We start from the raw sequence: 22,848 nt of genomic DNA on the forward strand, positions 1-22,848 counted from the left end.
TTGGCAGGAAAGGCTGCGTGAGGCTTAGTGGCAGACATTGCTGTTGAATGCCTTCTTGTGGCTTTTGTTTTAGAGCCATCCCATGGAAATAAAGGTCTGGTGGCAGGGGGGTTATGTTTGTATTTCGTGAGACAGGGCTGAGAGAAATGTGCCCGTGTGTCTTTGATGCTTGATGATGAGGGAGGAGCCCCTGGCAAGGAGAGAAAGTCCCTGTGTTGTAGATGTGCATGCCGTTCACCATTCATTTCTCTGCTAAGAAAAAAGATTTGTGGTGCCTTTGGACCTGTAGTGTGCCAAAAGCCATACGGGTAGCTGATGCAGCAGTGAGCTGCCTAGGTGGTAGCAGTGGAGGTGGCTGCCCTACCAACCATGGTTCCAGGCTGCTTGGTGCAGGAGCACTGCTGGGACCAAAATACAAACCCTGAGAGCAATGGGATGCATCAAGGCCAGGACGGTGAGTGGGGCACAACTGCTAGATGGGGCAGTCTGGTTACCTGGTCAGCCCCATAGTGCTGGGAGTAAGGATTGGGTCAGGATGCCTGCCAGCAGCTGATGGCTGTTCCTCCTATTAATCAAGCAGGTTTTCCAAGTTTATAAGTCGCTGTAGATTTTCTCTTTTCCCTGGCCTCTCTTCTTGGGTCAAGAAAATGTGTACGTCTGGAGTCCTTTTGTTTAGCTCTCAGCTTGGGAGTGGGAAAAAGTTACTCATTGCTGAGCTCTCCGGGGAAAATTTAATTTCCTGGGTCTCCGGGCTGGTGATTTAAACTGGTGTAACCTAAGAGTTTTCAGCAAGAGCACCTAGGAACCGAATTGGCGGAAATGCTACCACAAGGTACAGGTACATTTTCTTCGAAAAGCCGAAACAAATGTAAATGCTACCGAGATCGTCAAAACAGAGCAGAAGCTGCAGTTATTTTGTGTGTACTTTAGCGTTATCTGTGCTCATCAGCCTCCCCACTCTTTGGCTGTCTTTGTTTTCATTTTCGCATGAACACAATGATGGTGCTTTCAGACAGAGGTATTTCAGGCACTACGTCTTACGCAATTTGCTCTTAAACAGCTGAGACATGGGTGCCTATCTGTGTATGACAAGGATTAGTTTATTGCTTATTTAATAGAGATCTTGAAAACTTGTTTATAACTGTTTACATGCAATTTTTTCAACAATTCTGATTGCCTAAGGCTACGGCATGTTTGCTGTGCTTATGCGCAGCGTATAACCCCCATGTGGCCCCAGGCAAATGCAGTGGTTAAAAGATTTATGCACTATGCGGATAAACAAAATCTGGGAGAATTTCCCCGAGGCTTTGCCTGGATCGGCGAAACGGTGTGATTTCAAAACGTGATAGTTAGTACCTGGCATTTCTCATAAACGCTGCCTCGGTGAGGAAAGACCCCTGTGGGAGACCCAGTTTTAAAAGCAACCCCACCGAGGCAGGCGATGCCCAAACCACAGCTTGCCCCTGGTAACTTTTTATAAGACCCTTTTTTCCTCGTGTGGATGTAACCTGAGGGCATAAATGCCTCCGAGCCCTTCAAGAATTTCCCTGCCTGGGCAGCGCAAACAACGGAGAGGAGAATTTGGGGAATTTCTTACGGAAACAAGCACAGCGCTGCCAAACGCCACAAAGTCCTGCAGACCCTGAGCCTGTCCTAACCCTGCTTAAGGCAGGGGTTTCACCTGCAGCGTGCTTCACACTACACTCTGGAATTAAAGAGGGGGGAGAAGCCACGGAGGGGGTTGGCCTGGAGGGGTTTAGGCTGTGTTTGAGCCGGGCTGCAGGCCGCCGGCTGCCGGGGGCTGAGGCGGCGGCGGGGCCGCGCCAGGCCCGCGGCTCTTGGCTGCCGCCCTCCGGCCGGAGCCGGCTCGGCCCGCGGAGGGGAGCACGGTTTTGGGGCCGGTTTTGGGGCTGGTTTCGGGGCAGGGCGGCCCGGTCCCGATGGTTCCTCCTCGGTGGTGCTGCAGGAGCTGTCCGGCTGGGCTGCGCGGCCCCCCGCCTGCAGCCCCCGGCAGGCGCTGGTCAGGAGTGAGCAGCATCCCCTGGCAAAGCGTTGGGTTAATTTGCATTAATAAACCAGAACGGCTGTCAAATTTTGTATTAATACACCATAAATGCCACTCTCATTAACACAGCTCCTATAATGAAACATCTCCATCACATCACGTCTCACGGCTCAAACCCACACCCGCATCTTTTCAGTTTTAATATCATTTTCCAATAATACACCGCCAGGTCTGGTGACAACGGTTTGCTGTGGGATCCCCCACGTGCCACCTCCATCCCCTCCTGCCATCCCTTGTTGTGTTGCACTTTCATCCTTGTCACCACAGCATTCCCGCATTGGGTGCCCACCCCATTAAAAGGACCGGGCTTCTGCTTCTCCTGCTGTAGGCACCTACTCCACATCCAACATTTTGTGTTTCACGGCATTGAGACACTTGTGCGAACTGACCTACCTCACAGAATAGGCCACGCAATTTCATATAGTTGCCTTGCGGTACCATTTTGGCAAATTTGGTGCTGACTGTAAACAAGACGGATGACTTGTGCGTCTCCTTCAAGATGATTCCTCCTGCCAATGCTTGCGGAATGTCTCTGGAAAAAAAGCTTTGACCAACAACTGCTTTTCAAATATTTTTGTGTCTGTCAGTTAATCAATTCTTGGGCTATTTAATTTGGAACGTTTATTTTTTCCTGTAAATCATTAGATTAAAGCACGCAGTTTGCCAATCTCCATGTGGTTTTTATCAGTGGAGTTACCTCTTATCAAACATGACTTTGTCTAAGAACAAAAATGTGTGTTTGTTTGGTTTGGTTGGTTGGTTTTGGTAGGAAGGATGCTAGTTACATTCAGATTTCCCTTCATGACCCTTTCCTCAACTAACAACCATCAGTGCTTATCCAGGTTTCTGAATTTTCCCAGTCTTCTGAGATAAGAACGGATTGCAGGAGTGGTCAGCCATCACTTCTGGGGCTTGTGGTACAAGTTTCCTGCACATTTTGATGAAACAAAGTAAAACAATACAAAACAAAACAGTCTTTCCCTCTAGCACAAATCTAACTTTTTTTTTTTTTTTTCTGTAGAAAAGACTGTGAGGTTCTGTATCATGCTCATATGACAAATCTACCATCAACCATATACCAGTATCTTGCTGCTTTCTGAATGCAGAAGAAACTATTCATTTTAACATTTGCCTTTTCTGTATCACTAACACTGGCATAAAGAAACAAGACTACATACTTCATTTTTAATGTGTTTTTTTATGATTTTGTTTGTTTGTTGAGGTCTTGTACACCTCAAAAACACTTCAACTCTGCTGTTTAAGCCTTCTTTCCCTACTGTGTTTAGCTTTCTCACTGCTAAACTTCATTAGTTTCTATTTTGTATTTATTCTTACCCATTTTTGTTTCCTTCTGCTTGTTAAATAATGCCCTTACTGCCAACAGCTACATTTATTTCCCCTTTGAAGTAAACTATGCTTATGTTGTTCCCTTCGATTCGTGGCCAAGAGCATGAAGTGTGGACACTGCCCAGCCCAGCCGGCTTAGCAGCTAAAGGGCTCAGTCATTGCTCATATGAGATCCTTCAATTCACAGCTTTACTTTTGCAAGGTGCACTCAAATTAACTGAGAAAAAAATAAAAAAAAAATCAAAAAAAATCCAGATCACTGCATAATGCACTGAATCCTATAGAGTCCATCAGAAGGAAAAACTGCTGAGCTTGATGGTATAATCAGCTGCAACTTTGGCCACCTCTGTTCAGGCATCAGCAGCGGTAAAATAAAGGTTGTAGATGGAAGTTAGATCTGGACATAGAGATTTAGATGGAAAAAATATATATATATTAAACAAGCCTTTAGGTGCACAAATCTGTCTTTGTGGTCACATTCTGGAAGACTTCAGGAAGATAAAATGATTTGATGCTAAAGCCTGAGGAGCATCCTGCTGGCCAAAAGCAATCATCTACATGTAGAACAAGGGCTTTTTAAACTCATTTCCTATTGAAAATGAGTAAAGAAGAAGAAGCAGCAGCAACCTTATTTTGAAGGGAGTTTGAAAAGTATAAAAATGATATTTCATCCCTATTTTTATACACAATTGTGCTACCCTTTCTCTTTTTGTTTTTCTATTTCATGAAACTATTTGTTGTCTTCTGATCTGGAAGAGATTTGCTGTTGCTTTTCTGTATTGATTAAAAAAAAAAAAAAAACAACTTTTTGTTGGTTGAGGAGAAACTGACTGAATGAGCTATGGTAATTCATACCTGATTTAAACCAATCTTAAGGACTATGAGTTTCCAACTTTCTATGGAAAGATAGGGCAGCAAGAACTGGATTTAGAGCAAATAAAGTAGGTATTCACCTTAATATATTTCTCCTGTGGAACACATGGTTAGTAATACCTTACATAGGTTCAAAGTGGACACATTTTATTCAAGCAGAGTCCATAGAAAGCTATTAAATACAGAGATACCGTTTCTATGAAAGTATTGAATGCTTGCTTTGGTTTATAATTTTTGCTGGGCATATATTTTGCTGTCCATTCTTCTAGGTTGGATACTGGATTTGATTGGGCTGTGGCATGACCCAGAACAGCTTTTGCATGTTTGCATGTACATGGATCCAACTGCCTCTGCTGTCCTGTCCCACTTCTCCCAGGCACTGTAATACCACAGAGTATGTGTGTGCTACAGGCAGGTGAGACACCAGCAGGAATTTCTCCCATACCAACATAGCTTTCAGCTCAATGGGCTTGCACAGGAAATCCGAGGAAACCATGGAGAAAGGTCAGGTTGTCCTGATCCCCTCATTGTTCTCCCTCTCTGTTTACTTCTAGGCACTCCATCTTGCACTTCTTTAAGCTCTGCTGTTCAACGTGCTGCTTGTGAGAGGGAGAGACTTTCTTGAACACATCACAGCAGAATTTAGTTTCCTGGATTTTCTGTAAGCCGTGTACTGACAATAGTTAAGATTCTCTTAATAGGACCCCAATTATTTTTATTGCCAATCAGTGACCAGCAAAGGCTGCCCGGAGGATAAGTGCTAGTGCTTATGCTCTGGCTAGCTGTGAGCTACTCAATAGACATACAGGATGAACCTTTCAGCGGAGCTTATGGCTGTATCAATATTTGCCAAAACAGAATATAAAGTTTTGTAGTGGATGTATGCAAAGGGCTTCACAAACAGCACTTTCTCCCACAGAATTTGTGAGTGTAACTCAGAAAGAGTTTCTCTGCTCCATGCAAGTGAGCGGAATTTAGTTGAGGACAGAAATAGCACAGCCATGGGTAAATCCAGTGACATTATTCGAAAACAACTCTGAGAGAATGGAGACCAAAAATCGCCTCTAATTAATACTTAACAATAGTTGAGGATTTATTGACTTTTCTGTGAATATACAGTTTCTGTTAGCAATATTTAGATACATTTTCTCAGAAGTTCTTAATGATTAATGTTTAGTAATTTATGATTCGTTTACAAGAAACAAGGCACTAAAATGCACAGTTACTCATCCTTATTACTTACTCTGTGAGTTTCAGACATACAGGAGATTCCTCTCACTTAGACAATTACTGGCTCTTCTCTTCCAATGTTTCTTGTTGTTGCCTTTCTCACATCCCCCACCATTAGAAATTTTACATTTTAGAGCCCTACTTTCGTCTCCTTTTAGTTGCTGTTTCTATAGCAAAGAATTTGCTCTGATAATTAGCTACAAAGATAATGAACATCCCATCCCTCACATTTCTAAGGATGCAGATACACTACCTGTGGGCTGCTTAGAGAGAACTATAACATGGTTGTTACGTATCCATTTATTTATCAATTAAAAAATGACAACAAAAAATAGCTGTTTAAAGGTGCAATGCCAGAAGCTACTTCCATGCAGGGCAGAAACAGCTTTGGAGGTATCTGAGGCACTAAAATACTAAACCAACACTTTCAAATGGGTGAGAAGGCTGAGGCTGACACCAGGTTAGAAAAATCAGATTAGCCTTGTGGCTAACCATTTGGCTAAATCAGGGCTGGGGCTGAAATAATGTATCATTTTCAGTACAATTTAAAAAGCAAAACCCAGAAACTGTTGCTAATAAAAGGAAAAGACCACAAGGGATACCATCTAATATCCCATTAAAATATTTAGTACCAGAAGGAGTGTATATATTTTCCAGTCTCCTAAGACAAATAGCCCAGGACTTAAACGGTAGTTCTCGTTTAGATGCTCACCAACTATAAGCACAAACACTATACAATGTGATTTTATATGCTGTTAAAATACAACAGAAGCTAATGTCACATAACAAATACAACAGAGTGTAAATAAGGAGTGGTTTCCTAATAATCTGACCACTTATACAAAAATGACAAAGAGGAGCACCTAGATTCAATTTTCTTCTTGAGATCCCCAAGCTCTAGTGCTGCCAATACTGTAGAGGTCAGATTTTCAGTTCCTCTGCATTGGAACTGTAGTGATCCTGAGCACCCTGCACACCCATGGAAATATCAGCACTTTGGTTTTCAGAAGATTCTTGCAGTCTCTGCGACCAAATTAATTCAGGTGCTGGTGGAATATACATGAAAAATGAGGGACGTCTTTGCAGAATTAAAAATGTGACATTGGAGAAAGAACCTCTTTCAGCAACCCTGAATAATGCCCTGAGTCATTGCCAAGTTAAAGTGAAAGCTAACCTTTTCCCCTTGGAAAGGCAGACTTCTTCAAACCTGGCCAGCATGATGAATGATAGCTGGAGAGACAGCAATGCATCTAGAAGCAAATTATTTTTTACAACGTTTTTGCCTCTCAGGGAAAAATACTTCTGCAAAACTGCACAAAATTTTGGAAAAGAGAGGTTCTTACTCATATAACGGTAAGAGTCACTCAAAGATCACAGGCAGAAAAATGTTAAAGAAAACCATTACGTGATTGCTCTTGATCAGCAAAGTATATGTGTTTCTGCTCATTTTTGCTTGTAGTCTCAGAGGTTGGAAATTCCTTAAGATACCCAAGAGAAGTGGGGCTCCAGTGCTCACTGGAGTTTGGTAGGGCCCAAAAACGTAGCTAATCTGCTCAGTTGAAAATCCCATCCATGGTTACTAGAGCCCCTTTTGTCCAGGGCTCTTGAGGCCCCTGCTGAAGACAGTGGGAGCCCCACCAGGTCAGCAACTCTGAAAAACAGGCCCTGCATCCATGCTGGTGTGGCTGGATGCTAGTTGGTGATAAAATGGCTTGTGCACGTTATGACTGGAAGTCCAGAAACACAACCACAAAAAGAAAGCTATGAGGACTCTGCCTTCTGACTCTGGGGAACCTTCTCAGGTACAGATCTAAAATACCAGGACTTTCACATATCTAGAACCTGAAGATCAGATCTTTCATTATTTAACCTTACACTCTTCAGGGGAAAAAAAATGTGGGAAGTACAAATAAAAAACAAAACAACACATATGGCTGAAAATATGAAATATTGGAAAAATATTAAATCTATTGTTCATTTTGTTGAAATTATATATATCCATCAGGGGTGTGTTCAGCTTTATATAGACAGCATAGGTGTGGGCATTTTTCTTTTTCTTTTTTCTTTTTTTTTTTTTTTTAAGAATGCAGACTAATTCGATGAAGTAGCAAAGATTTTACAAGGAAGAGGTGAGTGTGCCTGTGTGAATTATATACTGCGCCCATTAACCAAATCCTAACAGAAAACTCAATCTGTCAGACTGAATCTGTGATAATTTATTGCTCTTGGTAGTTGAGCACTTGACAAGATATAATTGTAACCTATCCCATGATTTGGAGGATTTGAATACACAACAATTAAAGAAAATTGCTTACCACCTGAAGCCATCTTTTACAGATCAGTAAAACAAACCATGGCAGTTACTACGCCCAGGCTCGCTTTTAAGTTGTGAGGGTGTGCGGGCTTGAGTGTGCTGCACCGTGGGGCTTGAGCCACCCACATTGTGTGTAGGGGAAGGGTTCAAGCCTAAACCAGGCTTTTTCCCTGCCTGACTTTTCCAGCCTGGCTCCCTGACAGTGCCTTTGTGCCAGGTTTGCACAAGCTGCCCTAGTAGCTGTGGGGTTTGGACCAGAATGAGAGCTGAGATCTCAACTTCTCTATCAGACCCACGACAACACCTAGAGAAACCTGTTGGCTTCAGTGGGACTATGGAAGTGTGAAATGGAAACAAGCAATTAATTTATCATCCATGAGAGGAGTAAAAGCATGATTTACCCCAGAAGAATTCGTTGTAAATGTCTGAGACAGATGCAGGTACTGTTATGGTCATTTATTGATCATACCTCTAAACTTGCCACCTTGTTGGTGTGACGAGGCACCTCAGCGATACACTTAGCAAAGACTGTCCTGCTGGCTGAAGACCCTCATTTTTTATACAAATCCATCCACCACTGCTGATTTGGTAATTGGAAAAGATGCAGGCACACTTCAGTGCCAGGCGACTTGAGAACTGGAATCCCTCCCCACAGTCCTATCAGCATCACCTCATCACCACTGCGTGCATCCATGAGACAGGATTGCATTCAAGAGGAATGGGACCAAATCCACGTGGGAAGCCTTCTTAAGCTATCAGCTAGCAACGGCGTGCATCATAAAGCCCGGCCTAGCCTCAGAGCCCTTATGTAAAGGCAGTACTTGAAATCAAACCAAATCAAAACAAATGCATTTTGGAAACTACCGTAGCTTTATTTGGCAAGTACTTCTCATTACACCTCATTTAAGATGGAAAGTTGGAGGTAAGGCAGTATTTGGATTGGATATCATTGTTCAAGCAGTGGTCGAACCTCTGTATTAGGTCAGCAGTGATAACTCCCAGCCTGCCATAATTTTAGTGCTGGTTTAAATACCAAATCCATCATACTGTCTTCCAAATTTGTATTTGGAGTCTCAGTATGTGACAGTATGTACAAAATCTTTTTCAGAAAAACAGAATTTATCACATGTGTGTGTCAATTCAGACTTCGTATAGCCAATAGGCTTGGAATTCAGAAGCTCTTAAGCCAAGAGGCTCATTGAGCTGAAGGACAGTTCGGTGGGAATACAAAGGTATCTAGTAGAAGAAAGCAATTTTAAGCAAAACGTCAGTCAGAGTAACAGGTCAAAATGTCAAAAGTCCAAAACTTAACAGAAGCAGAATTTTGCCTCCACATTTCGCTGTGGCACAAAGTACATACTGGGGATTCAGCTGGTCCACTTGTGGTTCAGTACAATTCATGGTGTAATTGTAAGGAAAGGAAAGGGTTTTACACACGACCAAATGATAGGCGGAGCATGAGGAGCTTATATGTCACCTCATTAGTGCCATATAAATAATAAACTACAACCAAATTGGCATATAATGCCAGTTTCCAACCCAGGACTGTCCAAGAACAGCCCCTTATATCTGAGAAGAAATATCTGAAGGCTGGTGGAATACAATCAATCTTAGGTTGTGCTGAACGCAAACCTCCTTCCCTCTTGCCAAACGAATTTGATTAATTAGGTGCTCTAACAATCAGTCAGAAAGTGAAGCACACAACTATTCTGCAGCTGGACTGAATAACACAGGGAAAACAAGCTCAATCAACATTTTTTAAGAACACATTATTTAATTAAGGACTGTCTAAAAATCTATTGTGCTGTTTCTGTTAGAGTTCTTTCCCTAAATATATGTGCTTATATAGTGTAGATTTTAATTTAATTTAATTTTATTTTTCTAGCCAGCTCTTCTGATGAGGCAAGATTGTTTGTGGCTATCATGACTGCTGAATTCTATTTTATTTTATTTTTTCCCTTGTGGCTGTTTTAATGGGTTGGGAAATCTGAACTAGGGTGAGTTAAAAGATTTGGGAAAAGTTTCTCACTGTTAAATAGGTTGACCATCCAGCGAGATACACTGTACACTCCCTCATCAACAAAAAAGTTTTATAACCCAAAGCCATATGGCAGACAGTCCTTTCCTTTTCCTTGTTGTATAGCTGATGCCATTTGGCTGGCTACATGCTGGACAAATTTCACATGCTTTTCTTCAGTGCATAGCATGTGTGTCTGGATAGCGTGGGCTCAAAAAATTGTCCAAATTCACTTTACTGAGGAGCGATGCCTAATAATTGTGGCAGAGTTCCTACTTGACATGGTCACTTTTCTTGTCAGGCACTTGGAGCTGCCAACGGTGTGATGGAGGTGTCCAGATCCTCAAGGGCAACAGTGATCAGGAAAGGTGAAGGCCATGCACGGAAATTGTTTGACATACATGAGTGTTATCTCTTAGGACAGCTAAGAACTGTCTTCACTTTTGACTCACTCTGAAAACTGTACTAACATTTATTTTATTTTAATTTTATTTTATTTATTGCCTTTGTAAGTTTTTAATTCGTTCAGTGTTATTAACATGACTAATTATGTGGGATCCTTTCACCACCAGAGCAGCGAAATGCTCAGGGCCACAGCTGGGAGTTTTTTGTTTCATTGCTTTTGTTTTAGGCCCAGAAATCTGTCTACATTTCTATATGCATATCTTAGTTGTGTAATTCCGTGAAACAAAACAAAACAAAAAAACAAACAAACAAAAAATAAAACCAACAAACCCTAGGAGGCAACATCTCTTGTAAATCAGCTGCACAGAAGTTATTCTCAGATACCAGAAACAGGTTACTGCTTGGTTTTACTGTAAAAAATACATTATCCCATGCTTATAGATGACAACAACCTTTTTCTTTTTATTACATCTCTCTCTATTTCCCTATTTCTCTTCTGCACATTATCCCATCAGCTTGTTACTTGGTTTACTTCATTAACCTAAATGTATTAATTTTGGTATATGTTAGTACTGACTTTGCACAGAAACATTTCTGAATAGAGACGAAGTTCAGGAAGAGTGATGATATGTGAGTTTTACATTTAACTCCTTTGAGAAGAAATAGAAAGTTATTGTGAAAAGACAGCCAAGAACGAAAAACAAAACAATACAAAATGACAACAACAACAACAACAACAAACCAACAAAAACAAACAAACAAACAAAAAAACCCACAGATGTATCAGTTATGTAAGAACAGCTTTGAACAAGCTAGCTCAAAATATGAAATCACAGGACTTTACTTGCTTAAATAAAAATGTTATTTTAAGATTTACTTGTAATACACCTACCCCCAAAGTAACAATATATAAATGTGTAGGAATTTTTCACTTCAACTTTATAATGAGAAAAACAGCTGCAAATACGGTGCTGTGACTACAGAAATTCAGCATGAACAGGAAGGGAAGCATTAAAATGTAAGTGTGGAAGAATGAAGAGGATGCATTGTAAAAGCCACTGTAGCTATAAGCAATAAAAAAAAAAAAAAAAAAAAAAAAAAAAAAAGTCTTGGGAGACTGTGAACATTTAGTATTGCAAACACACAAAGATAAATGATCTTCAGACAAAATCCAGGACTACATCCTCAGCTGCACAAGATGTGGTATAACTCAGAAAAGGGTCGCCCTGGGCCACGATGCATTTTGCTGCTCACGGGGCCGCAAGAGGCCTGCTTCAGCCCTAGTGCTGAGCTAGGCCCCACTGGCTGCACCTGCCCCCAGCATGGACATCAATGAGCAATGGCCCAGGAGGGCTGGACATTTAGCCCTGGCTAAAGACATATCTACTGTGTAGGGAGAAGTGTCACGGAGAGGATCTGTGGTAAACAGCTCCTCTTTAAAGGTAAAAAGGTAGAGCAGCTTGGGCCCTGAAGGAAGTACGACCATGGGCTGCAGGAGGGGTTACTTCTTTGTCAAGGTCAAGAGCCTTGAGGGGAGGCTCTGAAAATCTTTCAGAGACTCTTCAGCTACCTAGCAAGAAGGAACTTTGTTACCAGAAACCCCAAACCTAAATGAACCCCAAGGATTTATGAAGGATAAGTACCAACTACACAGCTTGAGCATCCTGCATTACCTCTGATCCTCATGACTTTGTAGTCACAGACTGTCCCCCTAGAATTACACAATGCTGGGAGGGAGAAAGTGCTTCTCCCTATACAGGCCTTTCTCTACACTAACCCCTTTCCAAAATCCTCTTTTGTGTTTCCTAGCCTATGCCCAAAATGCAGAACCATGTGGGCAGATGTGCAGAAAAGGCTAAGTGACCATAAATTATGTGGATGTGGAAGATGCCTGTGAGGAGCAACCAAGATGTGATACAGGCAGCCTGGCCAAGAGATGGAAAAGAGCGTAGTGTATAACTCTGGATGAAATCTCCTGCACATATTGGTAGTAAAAAAAAAAAATAATAATAAAAGGGGGAGCAGATGTAGGGAAGAAATGCAAAGGAAAAACTTATCAAATAAAGATGATTTATATCAGGTAAGTTAGGTGATCTCCAAGGAGAGACAGCTCTAGTGTCTTCCTAAGAACAGAGTCCGAGAAATATCTGTATCTGCCTGGTGTGTTTTTTCTTATGGAATTAAACAGGGAGCGTTTGGCCCAGTGCCTTTTAATTTCATTCTTGCCAACAACTTTGTAACAAATCCAGAGAAGAATAGGTATTTTAGCTGTAGTTTGTATTTGAAAAAAGTTGGGAAAATGCCTATTTAGTTTGGCCAGATGTTTAACAGGAAAACACAATGATATGAAAAGTATCTGAATGATGTAACCTAAAAAAAAGTCAGAGGAACAAATTGACATTTTCTGGGATGGCAATACTACAACTAAGAAAAGTTGGACAAAAGAAAAGACTAAACCTAAAACCAGAGGAACTGAAAACAAACAAGCAAACAAAACCCCGCATTTCTCATGTCATTTAAACTCCATCACAGCAATCACGTTATAAAGCCATTAGGTAGAGAAGTGAAAGCCTGGCAAGGAGACACATTACTTCATCATGTTGATCTTTGACATTTTTCTATCAACCAACCTTACAGCAGCCAACAGTCAACCACAGATGGGAAAGCAAAAACCTGGGTCTTCCGTAAGCCCACCACAACAGCATCTTGGATCATTTGAGTTAGGTGTCACATGCCCATTCTTCCTCTGTGTGTGTTCTTTCTTTTGGATCTTCATCTTGGTTCTTTTTATTTTTTCTCCCATGATTTTCTTTCTTTGAAGTAGAAGCTGAATTAAAAGGTTCTATTGATCAGCCTAAGAGCTGTAACTTTTGGGTTCAGAATAGGTATGTGTACCAAAATAAAGACATTGCCCACTTAGTACAGTCTCAAAACATGCATACTTTAAATGACTTTTTCTTTTAATACAAAAATAAGACAATCTTTCATGAGTAATGTTATAGCTTTCAGGAGTCAAAACCACCACCCTTATCTCAAACATCATTGATTCTCCCTGGACTATTCATACCTCACCACAAGGCTATCTAGACCTGGATTGTCCCTCCATTCTTGCTCTCTTCACATTGCTGAAATTGTCTCCACTGGTCACCTCTTGGCACCCTAGCACACTTAGTTTTAATGACAGAGTTTTGAATTATTTTCACTTTGGAGCAGTGTGGAAAGAACTCTGTCACTGGCTAGGAGAAATATCTTTCGTATCTCTTTTCTGGATGGTGCCTAAGCAGTTGTCATAACCACTCAAGTAATGATTCACCTTCCAGAACACAGAATGCAACCTCAGAACAAAAAGGTCCTCACTCCTGTTCCCTGCTTTCTTTTGCCTCTACCCTTACTGTGCATCATTGTCCTACCTTCCAATATTGTTTCCATGCAGCAGACAAAAAAAAAAGGAGGGGCCATAATTATATCTTCCTTTGGGAGTCCTCCGCTTCCTTCATAAAGCAATTTATAAGAAAACTGAGTCTCCTGTCAAAAAGATTTGTCTTCAGATTTCATATATGACCTGCTCTATGATCCTGCAGCAACTCTGCAAAAATAGCCTTTTTTTTTTCCCTCCGTAATATAAAATAAGTTGCAATAAATCACTCCCTTTGCATTTGCTGGTGTTAGCACGTTGAAGGGAGCAGTGCATGTACCGCAGCGTTAACCACTGTGAGCATTGTGGTTGATAATGGCAGTGCTTGCAAAGATGAATCACCAGCAGGGAAAGGAGTTCAAAGGGAAAATAATAATAACAAAAAAAAACTAGCAAGACCAACTGCCAAAAACCAAACCCGAAACAAATTGCACCAGAAAGAATATCCAGGGAAGAAACAGGAGCGTAACTGGGAAGAACAGCATGTTTTGTGCCATACCCTAATTTAAATATGTTGCTCTCTTGTTTAGATGTGACCTTATTAATCGTGACCTAAAAATATGTTACTGAATAACAGGATATTTGGGATTTTCATTGAAAATATATGCTTTTCTTCATTTTTTTCACCGCTTCAAATGTTGGCCATACAGCTTCCTACAAAACAGCTTTTCACGCATCAGAAGATCTTATGAATCTTTATGGAGTTCTGTATTTCACATTTTCTTAACCCTTGCCCCACTAGAACAAACGATTGCCTGAGGAAGGATTATCCTTAGTTGTGCTTTCCTACCATCGACTATTCTGGGCCCCCAAACTCTGTGGGGGCCTTCATAAGAATGCTTTCATACAAATCATGTCTGTCACCTCTCACTGACTGCAAAGCAAAGAAATACACCACCTTAACACATAGGACAGAATAAAACAGAACTCCAAGACAGGAATGATCCCCTCGCTTACCACCCAAAGCTAAGAAGGCAAGTCTTAGCCTTCTTTCTAGCAAGGCTGAAATACTCCAGTTAGCTGCTAAGTCTTGCATGGGGAGACAGAGGGAAACTTTGCCATTGGACTAGACGACTTGCTACATTTTAAGAGCTTTATGAATTGTTAAAAAGCTCTTTCCCTTAGAACAATTCCACATGCTGGGCACACAGCAGCAGCAGCTGCATGCGTCCCTCCTATTTCGGTATTCTACTTGAATACAAGCCTGGAAAAGAGAGGACAAGCACAGGGGCTTCTGAGGAAGAAGTCACCTTCTTTACAACTTCGTAAGAGTAAAGGCTCAAAGAACACGAGGGCCACCCCACAGCCATTCTCTCAATCAGCCAGCCAGATAGAAAATCCCAAGCAAAGTGCTCAATTCCTACAGTGTTGCTTTTGCTACTTCCTTCAATTTCACATCTTCTATGAAGAGTAGGTTGCGGACTACATTAACCAGAGGCTAAAAGTTTGCTTTGTTTTGTTTTTCTGTGCTCCAGCATAACATCTGTCAGCCACTTTTTCTCTCAATAGCTGAGAGCAACCTTTGCTTTTATTTAGGAAATGGTAGATACGAAGAGCTGGAAACCAAAATAAACACTATAACCTGATGTTTAAAGCTGTTACATTTTTTCAAGAATACCCAATGAAAGAAGACCCGGAACACCTTAAATTTCAAAGGATATTAGGGTATTCTGAGAGGAGAAAATATGGTCACATTTTAGAACACTGCGTATGTCTGAAAGTCACAAAAGTCAGGATTACCTACAAATGAACAGTACTGTTCTGCCCTTGGCAGACTCTACCAGTGTTTCCCTAAATGTTCAGCATCAAAGTGTGTTCCCTATCAGCTGGGCACCTATCCTGTCACTGTACATTCACATTAAAACACCCTCTTTCCAGTGCGCATTACTTAGAAATGTGCTCAGTCAGACTGACTCTGCCACTTTATGCTCTATGGTGAATTAGGAAAGGGTCTGTTAAAGGATGATACAGGCCACTCTTTTGTGATGGTCTGCAGTTTTCTCTCCCAATACATTTTCTTTTTATTTAGCACTTCCATTTTTATCCTGTGTTCCTCTTCGGCCATCTCACACTCTCTTTCTATTTGCTGTATTTTTGCCACATGAACTTCATTCATTTGGATTAACTGCAGTTGCAAAATTGACATTTGCTGATGATGCTCTTCCTCGTGCATCTTTTTCAGAGCACTTTCCTGAGACGCTTTACTTCTGTAGTTCTTATCCGCTGCTATTCTGACATCAGAACACGAAGGCTCAGGTTGGGAGGTACCTTCACACACTGGGAAATGTACCAGCTCCTTCTCTTCCTCACAAAGTTCTCTACTTGAGATGACAAATGACTCTGTAAAACAGAAAAGAAAAAGTATTGTAGTATACCCCTCTTCTCCCTCAAGAAACACAAACGTGTGATAATATCTAGAGGTGTATACATCTAAACCTTATCCTTCTGTACCAGAATTGAGCAGCCACTACATGATGCTGTTCTATTATAGAGTACTGCAGGCACAATGATCTGAACTGAACCATTCTGGGCTTTGCTGATAGCCCACCAGGCCGCAATGGGAGCTCAGTACACTAAAACAAGTGTTGACATTTTCAAGTGGGCACCTAAAGTTAGGTGGCTGAGCCTGGAGCTGAACCTTAATGCAGATGTTTAAGCCAAATCTGTATGTGACCTGCAATCATTTCCTGAAAGGTCTGAGTGTCAGGTAAAGAGTTGCATCTATAATAAAACCAACAGACTGTGGAAATATGGGGAAAGCTACTACTTCCTCCTTCCTCATCATTTCTGCATATACCATAAACACGGTGTTGTATATTTTCTGGAAAACAATTATATTATTCTAATTTCAACAAGATTCTACTTGTTCTACTGAAATAAAAGAAACTAGTCATGGAATATAATAGCAACCACTGCAGTTTATTGTCCTTACTTATGGTAAACACAATCATGAAAGAGAAAATGTAAGAATGTTATCTAACAATGCAATTACTTTTGTCTTCTTAGCAAGAAAAGTTTTATGTGGTCATTCTCCAAGAAAGGACTGTAGGTATTCTCCCTTATACTCTTGTACTATTCTTTCAGTGTATGCTTGCCAAACTAAGCAGAATATAGTACTCAATTTTTTTTCAAAAATGCCATACTCCAATGTGGACTGCAGTGTGAAATATGACTGTACTCTTTTTAGTCCTTCTTGAACACAAAGGAGGGAAGACCTGCAGGGAACTCTTGCAGCAGATAGTTGTCTATCAATTTGCTGCTGGTGGATTGTTTTGTTTTTATTGCTCAGGCCTTTTCCCAACAAAATGACACTTTACAGAGGATCAAAATATCCTTGGGACCCTTCTGTTCTCTGTAAAGCCAGTGTGATGCCTGCTGTGATGCTCGTTCCAAAGCAGAAGATATGTCAAAAACTGATTTAGATAACAACAAAAAATTGACTAAGATCTCAGTTTAACTCTTGGGGGCCTAGGGAAATAGACAGTCTTGTAATATCACAGCTCTGAAATTTTCTGTAACCAGCAGTCACAGCTAAGTGGATAGATTTAGATTGCTGAAAAAGAATCACTGGCAAAACCACAGACAAAAGAAAGCTACATGCATCATCACAACAAAATTTATACCTTGACTAGAAGCATCGGGGTGATATTCCGAATCTTCTTCTGGTGGGCTCTGCAAAAAGTACATTTGCTCAGGCATTATGCTGGCAATCTTCTCCTTCCCTATGATGTGAGTATTTATAAGTGGACTAATACTTCTTTTTACCTTCTCCCGTCTTTCATGTGCCATTATCTTTTTTGTCCGTGCCTTGATATTCTCCCAGCATTTCTTTAGCTGTTTGAAGTCTCGCAGTGATACACTGGGCTGCGAATTATATTCGTGAGCTAGAGCTTGCCAGGTGCGTTGTTTCAGGGCAATAGTTCTTGCATCACTTTTTTTACACTCAAGTACATATTTGTACTTTTCAACCAGTGCAAGCAGCACACTCTTCTCCACTTCTGAGAAGTATTTAGCAGGCTTTATTATTTCGTTTTGCATTTTCTGCTTTTTCTCCAGGAAGCCAAAAATCCTATGAAAACAATGTTGAAAACAAAGAGAAAAAATAATACATATTAGAACTGGTTACATTATCAAGTAATTGTGTTTCAGCAAACAACTCCTAAATATAACTTCTGATTGCAAAACACTTCCTTATCTAGAAAAGCTTGGGCATACTTCTACAGTAAATAACAAAGCATTCAGGTTAGATAGCATAATTATACGCTGGTTTCTATTGCTACTTTAGTGGCTACACAGTTCCATAAGAAGTATATGTTAATGAGAAGATGCTTCCTGCCTTTGTTATATTTTGTCTTGTTAGAAAATATTTGGTGTTCAATTTACTTAGTAACTTGTTTTTAACACCTTGTTTTTCTACTCATTAACACTCAGAGAGTTTTCAAAGCCCTGAACCGTGGAACAAGTTCTGAAATCCAGCCCTTGATCACTTCTGATTTAAATCTAAAGTTGTCTTCAGCAGGTTTGTCTTCCCGTGGGTACACAAAAGACCCTCTTCTGTCCCTGTTGGATAGGTATAACTGATTTCTCCCTTATATCCTTTCTGTTTTACTTCAAAGTTCTATAAGAAATTATATTTAAAAGATCTCTTCTTAAAGACTTATGATAGTTTGGTTCTCCCCCATGCTCAGCCCTTCTGGACGGACATCCAGCAGTGAGCAGGATCCTGAGCAGGATCTCACTCCCTCTCTAACTGTGCAGCCCCAATTACATTCAAGTGTTGGGCAGAAACTTCTGAATAATTATGTACAAAAAGAAGAAGTGTTACTGTCTTAGCTCACATTACTTCTGGTTTTAATCATAAAACTCAGGGACGGAACGTGCATCATTGGTTCATGTTCCTAACAGTCTAGAACTCTTTCCCCGAATGATTTTTCTAGTATTTTGCCTACCGTTTCTACTACTTCTTTCATAATGCTACCTGAGGATTCAGTAGATGTCACAGTCAGATTTCCTATTTTTCAGTCCAAATATATTTTTTCTTAACTCTACTGCACTAGCATTCTCTTTGTGCCATCCTCGTCCTCGAAATGTCTAAATACTTACAGTTATTCTCGCCTCTTCCAGTGAAGGCAACTATTTATACTCACAAAGAAAGCTAACAGACAAGTTAATATAGAAATGAGTTAATATCAAAACCATCTCTCACATGAGAACAGGAATATTCTCAAGTAACCCACAATAAAGGTTATTATAACCCATATGATAAAACCCAGAAAAACAAGAGGATCTGAGGGACATAGCAGGCTGTTGAAGAAAGCACAGAATAGTGAAACTGAAACAAAGTCAATAGAAAATAGTAACAGTCCAATTTTAAGAAACTACAACATACAGTTAAGTATTGATAAGTCACTGGCAGCAGCTAAGTTGTACCCTTAGCGAAAAAGAAGCAACGAGCACCCAGTTCTGTGCTTTATTTCTCTCAGTGCTTAAGTGCACACCGACTGGACACTTGGAACCTGCACAGATCCTGGCTAGTCCCAGTTCTGCGCTCTCTTCAGAAACGCTGGTGTCATGGGAGAGCTGGAGCTTTTGGAGCAGACAGGATTTAGTGGACAAAGGGCATGGATCTGTAGGGAACCAGGCTTTGTTAGTTCTGCTGCTCACAGATCAGCTTGTTCTGGGGTGGGAGAAGGATGAGGTCTGGGTGTAAGGAAGACGGTTCCCAGATCCAGTGTTTCCTCCTTCACACTCTACCAAGTTATTTATCAGTCTCTGTGAAAACTTAGGCACTGCATGTGTTGGTGAGCAGGAATTCTCAAGCACCTATAATCTCAGAGTACAAACTATGTGCGTGTAAACCATGTTTGAAGTATCACATACCAATCATTATTATAACGCCTAGGTCTGATACACAGAAGAGGACATCTGCTGCAGAAGTTCCTTAAATAAAATAATAAATAAACCGACAAGTCAAGAAATGAGCAATCTAAAATAAAAATAATGCAAACTGGGAACTTGGCTCCATGAAACAGCTCTCAAAACCCGTAGAGTAAAAAAGACCTATAATGAAATGGACTCTATCTGCTAATTGATTTTACTTAGGTACTTACTGTACCATTCCAAACCATTGAGCTGCTTTGGACAGCTGCTTCAGTGAAATTCTTGGGACTAAATATTGATGTTTCAATCTGTCTTAGCCTTTGTTTCACTGAGAGGCAGAACAGAAAGCAATCCCTCCGGCAAGTCTTAACATCCAATAGCTGATGACCCCAAAGAGCCAGGATCAGAGGTTTCATGGGTCTTCCACTGAGGCATGTAAATCTTGCTTCTAGCTTTGAAAAAGTGAGAGAAACTCAGACTAAAAATAGTGATATTTATGTGTTGAAGATCGCTTTAATTAGCAGAACAATGGATTTTCAGGAACTTTGGAGACTTAAGTTCAAAATATTAAACTTAATAATACCTGGACTTCTAGATTCCAGGTGCTAAATAAAGGTGCTAAATATTTGGCTACAAAGACTGTCAGAGATCAACTGGTATCAGTAAACATTTAAATATTTCCAAATGTAACTTCATATATATTAAAACCCTATATATTAGGATAAAAGCTCATCTTTCCTGGTTGCTGCCACAGCAAACCCCTAAGTATCACATTAATACCCCATTATCAGTCATTGATATTATTTTTACTGTGATAGGATCTGAGATTCCTGAGTCATAAGTTCAGATGGTGTACGTTTAAGAGTGGAAACATAGGTTCTACTCTGAGAAAAATACAAGACTAATGCCTTTCCCTCCCCCATACACATTCCTACCTACTTTTCCTAGACATGCACACTGCACTGGTGTCCTTTCCATGACAAAGCTAGGATTATGATTAGGATGCATAAAAGACTGCAAGAATTGCTGAAAGCAGTTTAATGCCCTTAATACAGAGGGAAAAAATGAAAATTCTTGAAGCTTCTTTTCAAGCTGTTACACACTCAGCCTGCTTACTTCGTTATATGAAAGCCCATTTTCAATAAGGTAAGTTGAAAGCACTCTGAGATGCCAGAAAATTTACAGCACTGAGGATTTGCAGCAAAATACTACCGTGCATTTGTATTCACCCTTTTCTTTATGGATATCAATCACCTTTTGACAGCCCACTGGCTCCTCACTGGAATACAAGAAAGGACTCTCACAAAGTGAAATAATTTCCATTTCAAGGCTGAAAGATCCTTCCAAGATGTATGCCCAGGATAAAATTTAGCACATAAGAATCTGTGTTGAAATGGAAGCAGTTTATTGCATATAGCTTGCGCAAAAAAACAGGATTGATTTGGGAATGTGATTTAGGAATGTGACTGCACATGAGGACAGCTGCACTGTAAATTCAAGGAAACAAAGAACAGAAAGCTTCTCACACTCTTACAGGTGCTCAGGCTGTTAGACTGTCCTATGCAGTAAGGAATCACTTTACCCTAATTATCTTCTTTGGCACAGCTCCACTCATAACTTGCTTTAAAACAAATCAGTGTCCTAAGTACCTCTCTCACACAAACCTCACTTTAAAAATAACAAAAATATCTCCCAATTCCTGACACTTTGAAATGCTGTGTGGCGTTCTGCTCCTGAAGACTATAAAGGATGGACTGTGCTCTGCTGGAAGAATATCTTGGAAAAAAAATACACAAGTGAAGCAACGCACATATGTTCAGGAGTATGTAAATGTGTATTATTTTGCTTGCACACATCTAAACACACACTCAAACTCCAACCAGTTACAAAACACATTTTGAAAAAGAAAATCATTTCATGTTGGCACATGGGAGCGTGTTCAGACCCTGAAATACTTCTTTAGACATGAGAAATGCAAGGAGAAAATCATGATGGAAGCCTTAACCTAAATGTGGAGGTTACTCTAATGAAAAACAAAGATAACAGTTTGCTAGCAAACTGTAGTCACTTACAGTGTGAAAATGCGATTCATTCGCCAATGCTAACAGAATTGCTATCAGAAATAGTTAAGGACTTAAATAAAAAAAGTAAATGTATTTATCCAACTTAAATTACAGATGAAGTATGAAGCGTAATCAGCGATTTACAGCACTGGTAGCCAGTCATAAATGCTGTCCTTTTCATTCAGTGTCTGGATGAAAAGACAAGTGTCTGGGTGAAAGAAAGGCATGGGAACGCAACGACCAAATCCCGGCACAACAACAGGTTTATGTTTTATGTGGAGAATGGGAGAAGCAGCAGCAAACAGCCTCCTTCTTCCTCAAGCGTTAGGTTTTCCTCGCAGAGCATCCTTCCATCGGGCTGCTCCAGGCCTGACCCTGCCTACCTTGAGATGGGCAATCACTAGGGGATTAGATGCACATTACAAACATGAATGAGACCTGCAAGGAGAACGTGTCACATGCAATCGGTTAAAAAAAAAAAAAAAAAAAATTAAAAAAATGCAGTGGAGTGCTTTTTATCTGTTGCAATGCAAATTTGCAATTATCACGGACTGTCCAGCAAATGAAGAAAACCAGCTCTTAGTTACAATTCACAGGGTTTTGCCTGGATTTCTTCTGGTGCATGTTAACTACATGCAATGCATTTTTTATATTTTTTTTCAATGCATGTCACATTGCACAGGCACAGACGGGCTGATCCTGGCATTCCGTGAGGCTATTTTACACGGGTCACCCCGGCGCCTATGGAGGCCACCCGAAGCGGTCCGTGGCACAGAAAGGTGAGGGCTGCAGGTTGCTATTCCCACGGACCGCCCCAAATCCCCCTGCGATTCCCCAAAAAGAGGCAGAGGCAGGACCCCCCCCCCCCCCCAACCCCTGGGCTTGCCGCCCCCCGAGCGGCGCTTGCCTTTAGGATCTCCTCGCTCGCTCCCCTGGTGCCGGAGCTCCTGGCTCGACAAAGAAGGACGCTCCACCCAGGGCGGACATGCGGGTTGAGGAACATCTGAGGGAGGGAGGCGAGCAGGGAAGGAGGAGGGAGGGAAGGAAAGAAGGAGGGAGACCCGCCGTGCCCGGCCCCACAACCAGGGCGGCGTTGCCGGGGACGAGCCCACCCCTCGGCTGCGGGCTGGCAACAAAGCGCCGCCACCTCCCTCCCTCCCTCCCTCCGTCCCTCCCTCGTCTCCTCACGGCACCAGCTCGGGCTCTGCCTCCCACAGCGCTCCCAGCGGCGGTCCGGGA

At 41.2% G+C, this 22,848-nt stretch overlaps 1 protein-coding gene across 1 annotated transcript; it reads right to left on the bottom strand.

Annotated features, from left to right (window-relative positions):
- Positions 1–15,462: 15,462 nt before the first annotated feature.
- Positions 15,463–17,704, bottom strand: MSANTD3 (Myb/SANT DNA binding domain containing 3; the record flags this gene model as incomplete). The annotated part of the gene is made up of 2 exons (XM_084282042.1): positions 15,463–16,006; positions 17,290–17,704. 2 exons carry the CDS (start codon positions 17,702–17,704, stop codon positions 15,597–15,599), a joined length of 825 nt encoding a protein of 274 aa, XP_084138168.1. The 3' UTR covers positions 15,463–15,596.
- Positions 17,705–22,848: the final 5,144 nt, after the last annotated feature.

This window comes from Netta rufina, assembly GCF_964035555.1.
Source record: "Netta rufina genome assembly, chromosome: 2".
Lineage (NCBI taxonomy): Eukaryota > Metazoa > Chordata > Aves > Anseriformes > Anatidae > Netta > Netta rufina.